This window comes from Crassostrea angulata, chromosome 5, assembly GCF_025612915.1.
Source record: "Crassostrea angulata isolate pt1a10 chromosome 5, ASM2561291v2, whole genome shotgun sequence".
NCBI lineage: Eukaryota > Metazoa > Mollusca > Bivalvia > Ostreida > Ostreidae > Magallana > Magallana angulata.
Window position 1 is genome coordinate 43260265 of NC_069115.1, and position 18273 is coordinate 43278537.

General features: G+C 31.7%; 1 protein-coding gene across 2 annotated transcripts; it reads left to right on the forward strand.

The window, feature by feature from the left end:
- Positions 1 to 967: 967 nt before the first annotated feature.
- Positions 968 to 9538, forward strand: LOC128182809 (uncharacterized). 2 transcript variants are annotated; one of them, XM_052851562.1, is made up of 2 exons: positions 968 to 1038; positions 6552 to 9538. In XM_052851562.1, the coding sequence occupies exon 2, from the start codon at positions 6673 to 6675 to the stop codon at positions 7843 to 7845; it is 1173 nt and encodes a 390-aa protein (XP_052707522.1). In that variant the 5' UTR covers positions 968 to 1038; positions 6552 to 6672; the 3' UTR covers positions 7846 to 9538. The 2 variants fall into 2 exon arrangements, with proteins under 2 accessions (XP_052707522.1, XP_052707521.1); XM_052851561.1 differs by lacking the exon at positions 968 to 1038 and adding an exon at positions 1848 to 2114.
- The last annotated feature ends 8735 nt before the right edge of the window (positions 9539 to 18273 follow it).

Here is an 18273-nt window from a genome sequence, read left to right on the forward strand (position 1 = left end):
ACAGTATTATGCATGCTGACACAATTTTGTTTTATAATTTTTTCTTGCATGTAGATATCCAAATTCTGACAAAATACCTAATTTTATCTGTTATACATGTAAAATCCAACTTATGACATCTTACTTGTAAACCGCCAATATCAGGGTGCCTTTAATTGTAACAAATTGATTTTTATATTTTCAACAAAGCTTTGGTAATTATATGAAACGTTGTTTCGAAAGTTTGTCTGTTTGACGAATAAATATCCATCATAATTACTAGATTTATCTTTCTCGGGGTTGCCAATTGATAATATTTTAACAACAACTAGAAAAAGTATGATTTTATGTTACATGCGCCAAGTAATAAAAATAGCAAGGAAATTATCTGAAAGTATTCCAAATTTGAAATTATTTTTTGGGTAACTTAATTATTCTTGCTTTTTATAATGAAAACTTATACAATATTGTAAGATATTTAAGGTCTAGATAAATTTTACTCATTTAAAATAATTTCAATCACTATTAAGTATTTCATTTTTTAAAAAAATCCTGTTACATCATACAAGAGTAGAAGAGGGTCATATCTGTATGAATTTTTTAAGGTCAAGATCTAGTAATTTATTGTAGAGGTCTTTTGGGGTTTAAACCATAAGGACGTCTTTCAATATTTGATGAATCTTTTCCCCATACTTTACGGCTCTAAAGGAATTATGAAGAAAATAAAACAATTTCTTCACATTCTATATTAGATTGCGAGAAAAGTAATCCCAATACTTATATTCAATTTAATATCATTTTTAAAAGAAAAGACCAGGAGCTTGGTTAATGTTGTGATTGGAAAGAATGTAAGTATTTTAGAGATATTTTATTAGACAATATAGTCAAACTCCTAGAATTCACCTTTATGTGCTTTATGTTGCAAAGAAAATAACAGTTTAAAGTATGACTTTTTATCGTCTTTACCAAAATATTAAACCCTATTACACTTTATCAAACAAATCATTGTTATGAAGCGTCATTGAAAGAATTTATATCTGAATTTCACAGACCTGTAAAGTAAGTGCGATAATTTGTTATGTTGTTCATGTTTTGTTACTTGTTACTTACTTGGTTTATACTTCAGGTATACTAAATTTCCACCGATTTGATGTATATTCCCTGCGCCACATTGACGTCAAAATTCAATGTATCGTCGTTGTCAGATTTCTATTGCTTGGTAAATATATATGTACCATATCCGTATTTCAACTCCAACACTAGTGAAACTTGATCGAAAGTTAGTCACAATAAATAGCGAAATGAAAATACCGGTATATAATCTCATTTCTTTTATTTGTTTCATTATTCTCCGAGTTAATGCTTGCGCCGGGTACCCCGACCACAGATTTTTTTTTATCTACCGCTGAAAACAAAATATTAAACAATTACTTTGTTTAATTATTTGTTAAGATTTATTCAAAGTTCATGCCAATGTTCACCCTATTTCGTCACTTAGAAAGGGAAATATCCGTCTTGTCTCAATATTTCCGAACAACCATCTTATATTGAACCTATTCAGGTTAAGGGTGCTGCATGGTCAACAAAACAATCATGAGATCTGCTTAAAGATTTAGATATGAAATTTAACACATAAGCTGCAGTTTAGTAAAAAAAATCTAAATATTTTAACTTTCAAATTTGAAAGTGTTCTTTGATCTTTATATAGAGTTCTTCTCTCGAGGAGATTATTTAAGTATACAACAGACCACTTCCATAGAGTCCTCTGTACATAATTATATATGTTACATTGACCAATGTTGTATACCTGTACCTTGAACCTTTGGCCATTACGTTGCCCTTTGATTAAGGAGTATTTTAGCTTTATCTGCATATCATATAATATTTTACGGAATTTAGGGTGTTCATTACACTGAAACAGCTCTTATTTATACATGATGTCATTGTTGTCAACACCCAATGCAGATTACATCTTAACTTCCGGTAAATCAAAAGTCAATGGCTTTAGTTCCGGTTTCATCATGCTGATGGTAGAAAATTGCAAAAATATTAAACCCTATTACACTTTATCAAACAAATCATTGTTATTAAGCGTCATTGAAAGAATTTATATCTGAATTTCACAGACCTGTAAAGTAAGTGCGATAATATGTTATGTTGTTCATGTTTTGTTACTTGTTACTTACTTGGTTTATACTTCAGGCATACGAAATTATTTCTGCTTGTTTCAATTTCTATTAACTTTGCATATGAACGGATGTTTATATAAGTCTTGTTATTTTTAATGTATAATAATCTATTAGCTGTCCAGAGACACAGCGGAATGTGTATTGCACATTAGATGTATTTCTTGCTCTAAAAAGTTGTATATTAAATTGAATTGCTGGTTGCACTTGCAATGCATTTTAACTCGTACAAATGAATTTTATGTATGCTTTCTTATAATACATGTATCATCCACGTTTGTTTATTTATTAAATCGATTTTTAAAAATGACCAATTTATTTAAGATGTCTAGTAATAATCCCTTCCTTTTCCAACTCCAATACCAGTTAATAATGGAATTAAAGGATTAAGACAGATTCAAGATAAATATGCTCTAACTAATTATAGTGTATGCTATACTACGAGGGTTGTTCGGAAATTATTGAGACATTTACTCTTATTTCCTTAGGGGAAAAATAAACCCTTCAAATTTCACCAAAACGTAAACCAGGATAGGGTTCATCAATGTGAAAAGTTTCGTGTCCACAGAATGATTAGATCATTCCTGGTAAACTGACCAACTTGCCTTTGTCCAGTGGACCGGCGCAACCTCAAACTTACGTCATTTTAACGCAGCTCATTGATCCGATGTTTAAAACACCTAACAAACAAAATAAAATATAATTAGTTTTTCATTTCTCATCTTTTGTTTACACTTTAAGATGTCAACATTCGCATATTCTAAAAATCGGGTAATTTCTAACCGAAAGTCAAATTACTGTAAAATGTTTCCTACAATCATTCTGTGTACATATTTTAGAACTGTTGACATCAGTTAGTGTGTAAAAAGTACTTGATATTTAGTCAATGTCTGAATTCTAGCTAAACAATTAGTGAAAAAAGACGATAAACTGAATCTCTTTATCCCTTGCCATCGTGTATTTTTGTTAAAGCAATTGGGTGCCCTGAAAAGGTTTTTTTCCCGAAATTTCCACCGATTTGATGTATATTCCCTGCGCCACATTGACGTCAAAATTCAATGTATCGTCGTTGTCAGATTTCTATTGCTTGGTAAATATATATGTACCATATCTGTATTTCAACTCCAACACTAGTGAAACTTGATCGAAAGTTAGTCACAATAAATAGCGAAATGAAAATACCGGTATATAATCTCATTTCTTTTATATGTTTCATTATTCTCCGACTTAATGCTTGCGCCGGGTACCCCGACCACAGATTTTTTTTATCTACCGCTGAAAACAAAATATTAAACAATTACTTTGTTTAATTATTTGTTAAGACTTATTCAAAGTTCATGCCAATGTTCACCCAATTTCGTCACTTAGAAAGGGAAATATCTGTTTTGTCTCAATATTTCCGAACAACCATCTTATATTGAACCTATTCAGGTGAAGGGTGCTGCATGGTCAACAAAACAATCATGAGATCTGCTTAAAGATTTAGATATGAAATTTAACACATAAGCTGCAGTTTAGTAAAAAAATCTAAATATTTTAACTTTCAAATTTGAAAGTGTTCTTTGATCTTTATATAGAGTTCTTCTCTCGAGGAGATTATTTAAGTATACAACAGACCACTTCCATAGAGTCCTCTGTACATAATTATATATGTTACATTGACCAATGTTGTATACCTGTACCTTGAACCTTTGGCCATTACGTTGCCCTTTGATTAAGGAGTATTTTAGCTTTATCTGCATATCATATAATATTTTACGGAATTTAGGGTGTTCATTACACTGAAACAGCTCTTATTTATACATGATGTCATTGTTGTCAACACCCAATGCAGATTACATCTTAACTTCCGGTAAATCAAAAGTCAATGGCTTTAGTTCCGGTTTCATCATGCTGATGGTAGAAAATTGCATAATGATAGAAAATCTAGTGTCTATTTATGCAATATCAAGTCGGTAACCTGTGCATGTACTTGAAACAAAAGAATACATCGCCTAATCGAATTTCACTGACTGTGGATGTTATTGCAATGTTTGTACATGTACCCTTATGTCAGATCTTGTTTTTATGGAAATATGCCATTGAAGTGATAAATTAACAGAAAGTGAATATGTTCTATCATTTTCCTTTTATCAACACCGTTTATGTATTTATACATATGCTTATTTTTTTATTGGATAAAAATGACAGACACCCCTTTTTCTCTTGATTGATTTATTAATAATTTGCACTTATCATTTACAGTATACTTTTTGTTTATCTTAGTTTATTTGCAAGGCTGTTTGATTTATCAAATCTCGTCCCCTTCAGCAAAGATATACAAAGATTATGTATGATATCTAAAATTATACACATATTTACAATAACTTAACATGCATAGGTTAATATACATATTTCCAAGATTTTGCATAACATGATTCGAAGTATTATTATCATAATTATGTATAATTAAGGGATCGCTAAGAACAAAACTCATTGCAAAGAAAAATCCAGAACAGAAACAAACTAGAGACAAAAAGATATTAACATTATGTTTCATGTATTATATCACCTAATATTTATCAAACATTGAAGTAAAACATAAAATTGTGCGAGGTGGTAAGTTAAGTTATGTAAGCATAATTCATTTTTCTAAAACAATACTCAATTCTTTTCAAAAAAGATTGTTTTTCAAAATTCATTATAAGCATACTTAAAAGTAATGATTACAAAATTACTAGCGACTGAGGTTTCTACCAAATATAAAACAAAAAATACTTTATAATATTAGCTAATGATAATAATATAAATTGTACTGTTTTCCTATTGTCATTCAGCATTTATAGTCTGTCCCAAGATATCTATATATGCTGCACATTTGGACGATTTTTGATTAAAATATGCATTCCTGTGAAAGCAGTGCAATTGAAATCGATAAAATTGAAAATTTTCAAGATAACTTCATTCATACGTTATCATTTTTCCCTCGTAAAAATAAACAGGAACGAAAACAGATTTCCTACGGAGATTCATAATGGAGAATGTTGACATCTTTTCTCCATTCGGAAGTACCTCGGAACTCCTCGCACAATTTTTCAACGTTATCATCTGGGATTAATAATGGCTGATGCAATGCAATATCCCCGTAGCCTTTCTATTTTTAGCCGTGCATTGAAACCTGACAAGCTAGAGGGTGCGTTTCAAAAGGGAAATCTTAGGATTTTTTCATACTATTGAATTAACATCGTCTGATTCAAGAGGCATCTATAAATATCGAATTATTTAAGAAAATATGCGGCAAAAATATTTTGGGACAGACTATAGATAAATGTTGTGGAACGTGAAATCATCATTCATTCTTTTAACTTTAATGACATGGCTAAATGAAAAATTAAGATATATTCGATTTGAAAAAAAACCTGTCACATGTTTTTTCTGCATGTATGAAGCATGATTTGTCATCAATATATTAAAGAAACACATGTCAGTACTTGTAAACGTATTTGCAACTACATGAAAATTATTATTTTGAAATAGAAATATACAAGAGACGATCATCATCATCATCATCATCATCATCATCATCATCATCATCATCATCATCAATATAACCAAAGAGCATTCTTACTTCCATTAAAAAAAATGAGAATAGATTAATACCTTCGTGTGTAGTTAAATTGATCATAAGCAATCTATCTCATGTATTTAATCATCGTCATAAAATATACAAATTCCCAGCAGAAAAGATTAAAACTTTGTTGGATCTGTATTTTGCTCATTACTTTCAGAAACATGTGGCTTTGTATTGGTAGGTAAAACAAATAACAGAAAATACAATTTTCAGCTAAAAATGGTTACTCCTATGCTGTGTGAGTCTGTCCCGAATTTTTGCCTCCACCACTTTTCGCTTGATATTTCGATAATCATAAATACCTTTGTGCTCACAGTACATTCATCCACTAATCTGAAAAATGTTCATATTATCTGTTTTGAAACACCCCCTCTACTGCTTCAGGTTTCAATACACAACCCAAAATAAAAAGTCTACGGGAATTTTGCATCGCATCTGCCAAAATAAAGCCCGGATGATAACGTTGAAAAACTGTGCGAGGTATTCCGAGTGAATTCCGAACGGTTAAAAGATGTAAACACTTCCCTTTATAAATCTCCTTAAGAAATTTGATTTCGTTCCTGTGAACTTTTATGATTAAAAAATGATAATGTGTCAATGAAGATATTCTGGACATTTTTCCTTTTATCGATTTTATCTATATTTCTTTCAGAGGTATGTGTATTTTTTATTAAAAACCACCCAAAAGCGATGGAAGGCATAAATTGGGACAGACTATAATTAAGTTCCGCCTTTCATATTACTGCATGTATGATATTTCAATGTACATTATATAGGATTGTGAGTAAGCTGTCGACCATATAGACGAACAGGAAAAACTATCATATGTCAAACAATATTAAAAGTGAAAAGTTGGAGAGGAATTTTTCGTTGATATTTAGTTGATATTCTAAACTGATGATGAATTACTCTGCTGAAGATCTGAATGAAGAGGTGGCAGGACTTCTTTACTTCAATACTGGGTTGTTATCATTTTATCTTTTTCTTGGATTAAGCGGCAACGGAATTGTCTTATTTATTTATACACACCGAATAAAACGCACCGAGGAGAGATATTTCATCCCTGTGTTGGCCATAGCGGACATTTTTGCAATTCTGTCTGGTGTTGTTCTTGGGATCGTCTCAAATTTTCATCGAGCAAATTACGTTATTGACACATTTTGTAAGGTCGGGTACTATTTGACTTGGACGACGACGTCAGTTTCCGGAATAATCATTCTACTGATAGCCCTTAATCGACATCTAATGATTTGTCGACCGACCGGACCCCAGCTTACTGTCGCAAGAAAAAGAAGGGCAATCGTTGCGGTTATCATATTTTCAATCGTGTCATCTGGACCAATGCTGTATTTTTTAGGGAAAAGGCAACTCCCTTTTGTGTATAAAGGACAACACATCAACGCAACTCTTTGCACGTTGCGTTTTTCAAGCGGTTTTTGGTACAAGTTACAAATGGGATATTTTGCGTTAGAGATCTTTTTAGCCGTGCTGAATATGTTATTAACATGCGGTTTTTATATACCAGTGGGTGTGAAAATATATCAAAGATTTAAATCAACGAAAAACAGATCTAAATTAACCGATGATATGCAAGAAATGTCAACTATTCAATTAAGCGAAGTTCCATCAAATCTCTTCAAGGTACAGCAGATAGACAACAGCTATGTAGAAGACTCGGCAATTTCAACTACAATGTCAACAATCGGTCCTTCACACAAAGGTATTACACCGGGTACAAAGAAGGAAGTGAAGAGGGATGAGAGAGGTTCGTCGGTGAACAGGAAGAAGAGGGTACGGCGTAAACAAGTCAAGCACAACTTCACAACGATGTTTGCCACCATTATTGGTTTCTATATTCTAGCGTACCTCCCGACTTTGATGTTAATGATTATTCCAGGTCAAAACCCGGCCGAATTTTATTTTTCAAAGAGCCCCGTAGCAATCAATCTACTTGTTTTCTTACAGAGAGCTTTCTTGTTGAACAACATTTGTAACGCTTTTATTTATACTTACTTTGATTTGTCCTTCAGAAAAGAGGTCAAGAAGCTATTATGTTTACCTTGCTTGTAATATTACATTCACAACACAATTAAATGATGTTTTACCATATTGTATTATCTAATAACTTTATTATAGATATTAATTTCATAAAAGTATGATGAGTTTAAAGTAATAAAAATAATTTACTATGCTTTCGAACACACGTGCAATTTAGGCGTTTTCAATTGCAAAAAGTTCAATTGTCCAACTGACTAGAGAAAATACTATTTTAAAACACGTTATCATTAAACGGAAATTTCTACCACGTTAGTAAAAATATGACGATATGTGGCGTATCAAGCAACTTTAACTTTCATATGAAAGGGAAACAAAATCGTCATGTAAATCAGAAGTCCGGGAAATCTTTTTATCTTTAGTACAACATGCAGTTGCCACAATTAAACCTTGTATAATTATGTTATTCAGATTTTAGTTAAGTGCTAGTTTTATAGAGGTTTTTCTTCGTTCATATGTAGTTTTGGTATTTGGTTTTTCATCCCAACAAATTAATGACATTTTAACCCTATTGTTAGTGTTCTTGATTTTTTTTTATCGCCTTCTAAATCTTGTGTTTCAAATGTGTAACTTTCAGATCCGACACCTATATCGAGAAAGTGTCGCTCAAATCCGGTGTTTTGTATATTATTTAGATTTAGTCTAGTGCTAGTTTTGTAGATGTTTTTCTCCTTTCATTTGTAGTTTTTATTTTGTTGTCCTGAAGAAGGGACGGGTTGTCCTTAACTCTGTAAATATTTACGTTATTGTTCGTGACGTTGTTTATACAGTTAAATATCGATATCTCGAAGTTCGGGGGACCACGTACAAACTTCGAGATCTCCGGGTGTTCGAGATATCCGAAGTCGAAATTCTTCGACTCCATTAGCGTTTTTGTTTTTGTCCTGACATGTTAACACAGGAAGTCCTTATATGCACTATAATTTGAGAACCGGTATGAACGGAAAAAAAGACGGAATATTGAAACGATGTTTTATTTATAGACATTTATAGACATTGCACATATACACTTAAATAAGAATTTATATGAAACGTTACAATTATTTTAAATAACAGTTAATCAAACATACAAGCATAATGTACATGTATACAACTTTTCAGAATATAAATAAATCACGTTCACACTATTGTCAAATCACATAACACACATGATGATATTATGGAACACTGTCAGTCTTTAATTCACATCGCGATCACTGGCACAGTCACTAAGGAGCGCGGTGAGGGTACTCTGTACTAAAACAGATGCACGGACTTGTGCTGAAGTCACTCGTCGATGTATCTTCTGTGTTGAGACATGTTGTTGAATGATGTACAGAATTCTATACCATCTTTTATAGCCAAAGACAAATGTGTTAATTGTTAATTGTTTGATTTTTGTTCACATTAGAAATAAAATTTGTTATATTTAAATCAGCGCGTTGGTAATTTATCATGATTTAGTGTGTGTTATTAAATATATTTTAAGTATATTATTCATTAAGTGGAAGTTCACTTTGATCATGCATCGATATCGATTATACGATAATTTACGCTGCGCTATTTGGTAATTGAGTGACCGTGAACTTGTTTGCTTTATAAGTAGCGTGCATCATTATTCATATTATCGGTAATGTTAGGGGTGCTTACTTTTGGGAGCTGTGAACTTGTTTGTTTTATCAATCACTGGAGTATATACCCAAGCTGTTATAACAATTACCGTGTCATCGATAGCTGCACTAATGTTTTCTTAAAAAGTGTAAAGCAGAGGTTGTCTGATTTTTTTATTCAGGAAAGAGACGCATTTTTCGAGTCATCCTCTAAATGTTTATTGTACAAGTATCTGCCTGACACTTTTTCGTTACAATTTTATTTGAGTAAAAATATTCCGGAAAACCTTGTTGTCCTTTTAACAAAATATAGACTGTCATCGCATATGCTTTTGGTAGAGCAAGGCCGTTATAATGGAACTGTCAGATCGATGCGTATCTGTAAATATTGTAATTTAGGTGAAGTCGAGGATGAATTCCATTTCATACTTATCTGTCCATTTTATAAAAGTCTACGGGTATTGTATTTAAAAAAATATTACTGGTCTCGTCCTTCAATGTTTAAGTTAGTTCAACTCCTTGCCATTCATAATCGCAAACAATTGTGCCATCTCGCAATGTTTCTGCGTGAGGCAGGTAAAAAACGGGATGTCGGATAACTAGTACATCCAACTGATGTATTATTACTATCACTATTATTATTAATATTACTATTATTATCATTATTATCATTATTATAATCATTTGATTTATTGATTTATAGGGTCTCTCCTCCTATGAATGTACATGTATGAATAATATTTTTTTAGAATATTGTTTAACGTCAATAGCGAACTGTTTGATTTTGATTGGATAGAGTGTAGCATTATATATTTATAATTATGTACATATGTTTCAACAGCTTATAATTCATTTGAATTTAGCCAATAAACAATACAATACAATACTGGCTAAGCGTGGAGTTAATAGACTATCAGTCTTGAGAAAAGGTGTGAATTGCCGCGGGCGAGAATAACGAGGACACGACATGCAGGGTGCGATTAGCAGACAGGAAAATTGACTTCACTTCGACATAACCGGGGTATTCGAGATATCCCATGTTCGAGATATATATATATATATATATATATATATATATATATATATATATATATATATATATATATATAATCAAACGTATAGGAGATAAGCTCATTGTTTTTGATTTGTTTTGGGGTTTTTATTTCATTGGTGCTTTTGTTTGGCTTTTTGTATATTAAACCCTGGAATTAACAAACACATACTTTGAAATAATTATTTTTTTCAATTACTCTTTTTGCAAGTTGAAATATCCAGAAATTATGTCAGCATGTATACTTAAATTGAAAGTTGTTAATAAGCACTTAATCGTCATTAAAACGTTTGGATTGGAAAGTTTAAACAAACTAGTTGTCATTTCAAAAGTATAATGTTCGCAAAATACAGATCATTTTCAGTGATGTCGTGGCATCTACGTTAAGGAGCATTCTACACGGGATCGAAAACACTTTCATCTAAAAGTATTTCTAGGAAATTATTTTTAATCCTTTTAACAAAATTAAATATTACAAGATTCTATTTCGAAATCCGATATCAAAGCATCCATATATAAAAAGGTTGACAACATGATTCAGTATGAGAGCTGTCCTTGAAAAATGCAAAATATTGGTAGTAACAGGGTCCATTTGAAACCAATAATCAGAGTTTTGAATAGCTTGACAATGTATGAATATCACGATAGATGGTACATAAAAAATGGCCCAGGATACAATTATGTTCGCAAGCAAACCAGTAAAATTTTGTCGAATATTTCTGCAAATTACAATATTTTTTTAAAAAATGTGTTGCTTCAACCTGCATATCTTCTGATTAGGATATACATAGATCTTCCTTCGTATAAATGACTTCAGGCAAACTCTTTTTTTTCTACATTGTTTATAGCGTGGTCTTTTGTTCTATTCGAGACCTAACTCTCGCTAAATTTTTGGAAAAATTTTATTCCGATAAGAATATACAATATTATGATCGTGGGACTAATTAGAGTGAACATAATAGTACAAAAGATCATGTAAGAAAAACTCATAACACGTATGAAATTTGAAACGTTCCAGGTATGAATTGTGGCATTGGATTCTTGAAAAGTGATGTTCTCCCTTTTTTTTCTTCAAACAAGATAAAAACGGAACGGCCAAAACACAGGATATACATCCAGCCACGATAACGACAATCTGACTCTTGTGTTTTGCCCATGGCAACGATGAAGGTCTCCATAATTTCTTGTACCTATGAAAAGCTATTTTCAAGAGAATAACTACTTCCTGAGAGGTTATTCAAAGCAGACAAGAAGTATTTATTAGTCACTTTACATAACAATGATAATGGGAAAGCGGCTCAGAAGAAGTTTTAAATCATTCCAACAGTTCCTCCCCAAAAAACAAGCATCAAATCCACTTCTGCGAGAAATAGAGCGAGGAACACGAAATATGTAAAGCCAAAAAGAGAAAGTAGTTCTAAACATAAGAAACATCCCAAGAATGACTGTCTTTGGTAAAAATCTTTTTAAAAGTATGAAGTCAAACTACTTTGTTGTGATATTCATCATCAATCTACGCAAAACAAAAAGTATGTCACTTCTTGCTTAGTGCTTAGACAATATTTACTTCGACAGTGGTATTTTAAAACAACTGAGGTATGAAAAATGTTTATTTTTGTCCCCCGCCGCAACGCAGAGCGGGGACATAGAAATGCCAGGCGTCCGTCCGTGCGTACGTGTGTCCGTGCGTCCGTGTGTCCGTCCGTCACACTTTTTTGTATGCGCTCTCATGCCTACAAATTTTGACGGATTTTCATTAAATAAAAATGTTTATACCACTATTACCTTGGTCTAGTTCGAAAATCAGCATTGGTCGATACTTTTTGTTCGGGTTATGGGACTTTGACCAGAATAATGACTCCGTTTTATCCTAAAATTCACCTTGTAAGCGCTCTCATGCCTACAAATTTTGACGGATTTTCATGAAATTTATACCAAATGTTTATACTACTAATACTTCGGTCAAGTTCGAAAATCAACATTGGTCGATACTTTTTGTCGGAGTTATGGGACTTTGACCACAATAATGACTCCGTTTTATCCAAAAATTGACCTTGTAAGCGCTCTCATGCCTACAACGTTTGACGGATTTTCAATAAATTTATACCAAATGTTTATACTACTAATACGTCGGTCAAGTTCGAAAATCAACATTGGTCGATACTTTTTGTTGGAGTTATGGGACTTTGACCACAATAATGACTCCGTTTTATCCCAAAATTCACCTTGTAATCGCTCTCATGCCTACAAATTTTGACGGATTTACATGAAATTTATACCAAATGTTTATACCACTAATACCTTGGTCAAGTTCCTAAATCAGCCTTGGTCGATACTAGTATACTGCTTGACCGGCGGGGGACCCAGGAATGCTATTCTTGTCTCCTTTAAAACCTTCCGCCACAAAATATAATTCATCAATAAACAGCTGTAAATGTGTATTTGTCTTAACAATTTTATGCAACATAGCGTATTTAGATTTTAAGGTAAAAGGTCAGTGCTAAACGTGATATAACTTAAAAGCAGAGATCCTGTGGAATCTCTGATAATCTTTTACGTTTCCGTCAGAAACATATGCATATGGTCCACGTATTGCAGTCGCTTTTTAAGCTTCTTTATAAGTAGCAGGATTCCGTTCATAGAGTGTGTAATGCCCTTTAAGACTTATCTGGCCCCGAGGCTATAAAACTTTCTTGAGTACGATCTCGTACTCCAAATCGTACTCCGTGCTCCAAACCGTACTCGTACTCAAGGTATCGAGGTTATAAACTTTTTCATACTCATACTCGTACTCCGGCTGAGTACAAAACGGCGATTTTCTGAGTAAGCTATGAAGCTTTCTCAAAGTCGTACTCAAGACATTTAATCTAAATAAAATGCAGTGCAAACATATAATATCATATTTACATGTATATGAATTAAAATGGAAAGTTTTTACCATTAATGACATATCTAGAATAGATATAATGGAGGTGAATTTAAGAGTAAGGGCGAACTGCAACCAAGATTATCAAAATAACTTTTAGATAGTTTGCTTCATTAATTAATGTACATATACATGTAAATCTACGTACAAAATACTACCGTTGAATAGCTCGACTTTTTAAGAATTCTGTTTTTAGTCAAATACTACCCATACACCCCATCATTTTAAACAAAGAAATCAATGTACATGTATCGTTATTAATCAATTTCAATCAGATGTACTTGCTGGGTCCCTTTTTTGATTACAGTGAAATTGTAGGTTAGTCTAAACATTAACAAAGGATGGGGGATGCATAAAAGTCTAAAACTTTCTATTACTTACTTATTAATCAATTATCATTTATGTTGCATGCCACAAAACTTGGAAAGGGAAACATTTTATAGAATAAGCGGTAAATCAGTGGTGGAGTAAAGGAGGTCATACACAGCCCCCCCCCCAAGCCCTAAAAAAATGTTCTAATAAAGTTAAATCATACTCCTTCTGGCAAAGAAAATGTACAACTTGCAAGTCTTAATTATCTTTTTTTTTAACTTTGGGGATTTCTCTACATTAGACTGATTTCAATGGTGCAATAATAAGAAAACGCGTGTGTTCAATGGTGTAACTAAACCCTCTCAGAAAAAAATGTATGTAATCGATTGAAAATACATGTATTTCTTGTGATAAAATAGCTTCTTCGCATTTTCATATGAGAGATTTTTCTCTATATAGCTTAGCTGTGGGAATATTCATCTCTTAAATTATCTTATTTCATTAGCAAGTAACTATCTAGATAATTCATATAGTTATTTCTTTTTTATCTAAGTAACCAAATATTTGGTCAAATGCATTAAAATTAACACATGTATTTCGAATTTTAAAGATGAATAGGAAAAGGCTTGCTCAAAAATATCAAATGACGTTACTTAAGATTAAAAATGACACAGTACGTGTATATGTAAACACACATTTTCAAGCCTTGATTAAGTTAGAAAAACTTGAACCATCAATAAACCCCCACAAAAAGGGTTACAGCAACTTTGGTATACAGTTTCCTTGAACACGTTGTTTCGGTTTAACGTGGTCCTCATAGTGGAAATTTAAAAAATATTTCAATTAGTGAATTTTCTTAAACTCTCGCGCACATTCCCAAAAATATTGAAATGAGAAACTTTACGTGTGTCCTTGGCTTTTGGCATATGTTCATTGATGCAATTCCAACCCCAACCCCCACCCCACCCCTTCAAGATATTAGATGTTTTTTTCTCACAAGAATTAAGGCAAGTATAGTATGTTGCAATTAAATTGGAATACCCCTATAATTTCTTTAGTGTATACTTTCTGAGTGTGAAATAAACGGATCTTCTCAGTATTTTTGTAATTTTCCCAAGTATATGTTTCTATTTTTGAATTAAACTCTTCCTGTTTTTCCTAATACAGGAACTGTTCACTAAATATCTTAAAATATATCCACTTGGGGGCAGTGACTTTCCAGTTTTGTATGGGCGTCGTTTCTGACCTTTTCCTGACATTTAAAATATCAAAATCGTTAAAAAGCCAGTAAAACTAAAGATATATCGAACTAAATTTTATGTTGAAATACTCTCTTCATATCTTTATATTCATATCGTTCCTTACGATATAATTATACTTAATCATCAAATGCATGAATCACTATCTGAGTCTTATGAGAGAGAGAGAGAGAGAGAGAGAGAGAGAGATTTAACATAAACACAATTTGTTGATAATTTTACCAATTACACTGGATTTATCGTCTTTTTGCTAAAAAATTCATAACTTATAGATGCAGACACATCTCCATGCTTGCAGATGAAGAAGGTAATATGTACATGTAAATAATGTGTTACATTTTGTTGATAAATAATTAATCTGAATACATGTACAGTTTGCCTACATGCCAGGACTATTTACATGAATTACTGTTCTCTGTCTTTCTCCAGAGACGTAAAATTTCATCGATCGGCTTTTGGAGCATACTCCAAATAGTACTCAGCGGAGAACGTACTCCAAAACTTTTATAACCTCGGTTTTTAGAGCCGTACTCAGTGGAGCACATACTCGGAGAACGGAGTACGAGTTGGAGTATGAGTATGGAAAAAGTTTTATAACCTCAGGGCCTGTCTTGTAATTTTTCTACAAACATAAAATAAAATAAAAAATAGATAAAAAAAAGTAAAATCATTTTAAAATTATTTTTTCGATTTTAATGTTGACAATGCTTCAGTAAGGCATTTTTATTAGGCAACCAAAATTTTAGTGTCATTTGATGAGTTATAAACGAGTTACAGAGCTTGCAATTCTTCACTATGTAAACAAAGCGTTTGTTTACATTTTGAATGATGAATTGAAAATTCAAGTTTAAGACCAAAAATGAATCGTTAGGAACTGTTTATTAATGCTTAAAATAAATAATAAAATAGACAAACCAGCTTGAAAAAGATTTTTTACCGGTATATTCGACCTGTGTAAACAAAAACAGGGCACGAGCCTTGTTTAAATGACGAAGAATTGTGAGTCCTGTATCTTGCTTAAAACTCAACGACTGGCACCAAAACTTCATTTGATCATTAGATGTGCATTCCCAAAGCATTGCAAATAATAAAAACAGAAAAATAAAATTTGACCAAAATCGTGACCATGCCCCTTTAACTGTAACGTGTTACATGTACCATGACACGACAGCTTCAAAGAACGACTCGATTTCGAAGATGAAATATAATTTCCTTATTGAACACATTCACTTAATATTAATATTCAACAATATTTTCATGAAAAATAACATTTTAAAAAATGATCATAATATTGACGATCATTAAACTCGGAGTTGCCTTAACCTACCCGCATCGGTACATACACCTCAATTTGACGGCGTTGATGGATGAATGAAATGATTGTGACATACATGTACATTCATGATGAAACAATTAAATAAAAAAATTGTGTATATTCGAATGGCATTAATTTGATAATTTTTTAATCAACATGACTGGAAATAATTTCGAATGGGATTATGTAATGTCTTGCTAGTTTTTAATTTTTTTATCGAAAGACAATAAGGCACCAAAAAAATATGAAATCAAAACAATTACATGACCCCTCATACTCCCCCCAATACAATATAACAATAACAAAACCAATCCTCAAACGAAACTATCGTAAAAAAGTCCCAACCAATTCAATTACTTTTCATTAAATGTGATGGGTTTAAACTGTACGTACAATTTCGATCTTAAAAAATGTTTTAAAACATGCATGTAATATTAAATATCTTGCATTTTAACATTATCATATATGTTGACACTAGTTTGTTTTATAATTTTTTCTTGTATGTAGATATCCAAATTATGACGATATACTAGTACCTAATCTTATTTGTTATACATGTAAATATCCAACTTATGACATCTTACTTGTAAACAGTCAATTTCAGGGTAACGTTAACTGTTATAAATTGATTTTAACAATTTCAACAAAGATTTGGTAATACATTATATGAAACGTTGTTTCTAAAGTTCGTCTGTTTGACGACTAAATATCCATCATAATAACTGGATTTATCGTTCTTTGGATTGCTAATTGATAATATTTTAATAAACAACAAGAACGATATTATGTTACATGTAAAAGTAAAAAAAGCCAATGAAACTATTTGAAGGTATTCCAAATTTAAATTTTTTTGGGGTAACTTATTCTTGCAATTTTTGTAATAAAAACTAATACAATATTGATAAATGTTTAAGATGTAAATAAATTTTACCCATTTAAAATATTTCACTCACTATAAAGTATTTACATTTTCAAAAAAAAATCAATTATATCATAAAAGAGTAGAAGAGGGTCATATCTGTGTGAACCTATAAGGTCAAGATTTAGTTAATGATTGTAGAGGTCTTTTTGGGGCTTATGCCATTAGGACGTCATTCAATTTTTGATGAATCTTTTCTCCTTACTTTACGGCTCTAAGGGAGTTATGGAGAAAATAAAACAATTCCTTAAAATTCTGTATTAAATTACGAGAAAAGTAATCCCAATACTTATATTCAATTTAATATCACTTTTAAAAGAGAAGACCAGGAGCTTGGTTAATGTGATTTGAAAAAATGTAAGTATTTTAGAGATAATTTATTAGACAATATAGTCAAACTCCTAGATTTCACCTTTATGTGCTTTATATTGCAAAGAAAAAAAACATGATTTTTTATGGTCTTAACCAAAATATTAAACCCTATTACACTTTATCAAACACATCTATTGTTATGAAGCGTCATTGAAAGAATTTGTAGCTGAATTTCACAGACTTGTAACACATTTAATTTACAAGATCTTGATTCTAACGGACCTACATGCAAGAGGTAATATTTTTACGTCACAATTATCCTCGTACGAGCTTATTGTTTGTCTATGGTATTATCTCAAACCTAAAATTAAAAGTAATTCAAATACAATAATAAGAAATATTTAACAATTACCAGGAGATAACTGTTATCAAATATTTTGAGATACCCTTCGGGCTTCGATGGATTCAATCACGTGACCATGTGTAAAACTGTTTATTTTTTAAATATACAAAAACAGGTTGCAAAACTAAGTGAGATAAGCATTTTATATTTACTGTATATTTACTGTATTGTAAAACATCCATTTTTAGAAATTGTTACATGTATTTGATAGGTCAGACCTGAAACATCATCTACGAATTATGTCTGCCTGCGTGCATGTTGATTGTTTTATCTTTTACATGTTTGAAGTCCTCCTTTTACTTTTCTCTTTCCATTAAGACAAAGGATACTTTTCAGATACAATTTGTTTCGTATATT

Excerpts from the sequence above, each read along its gene's own strand:
- LOC128182809 (XM_052851562.1), top strand. The coding sequence starts at position 6,673 with ATGATGAATTACTCTGCTGAAGATCTGAATGAAGAGGTGGCAGGACTT.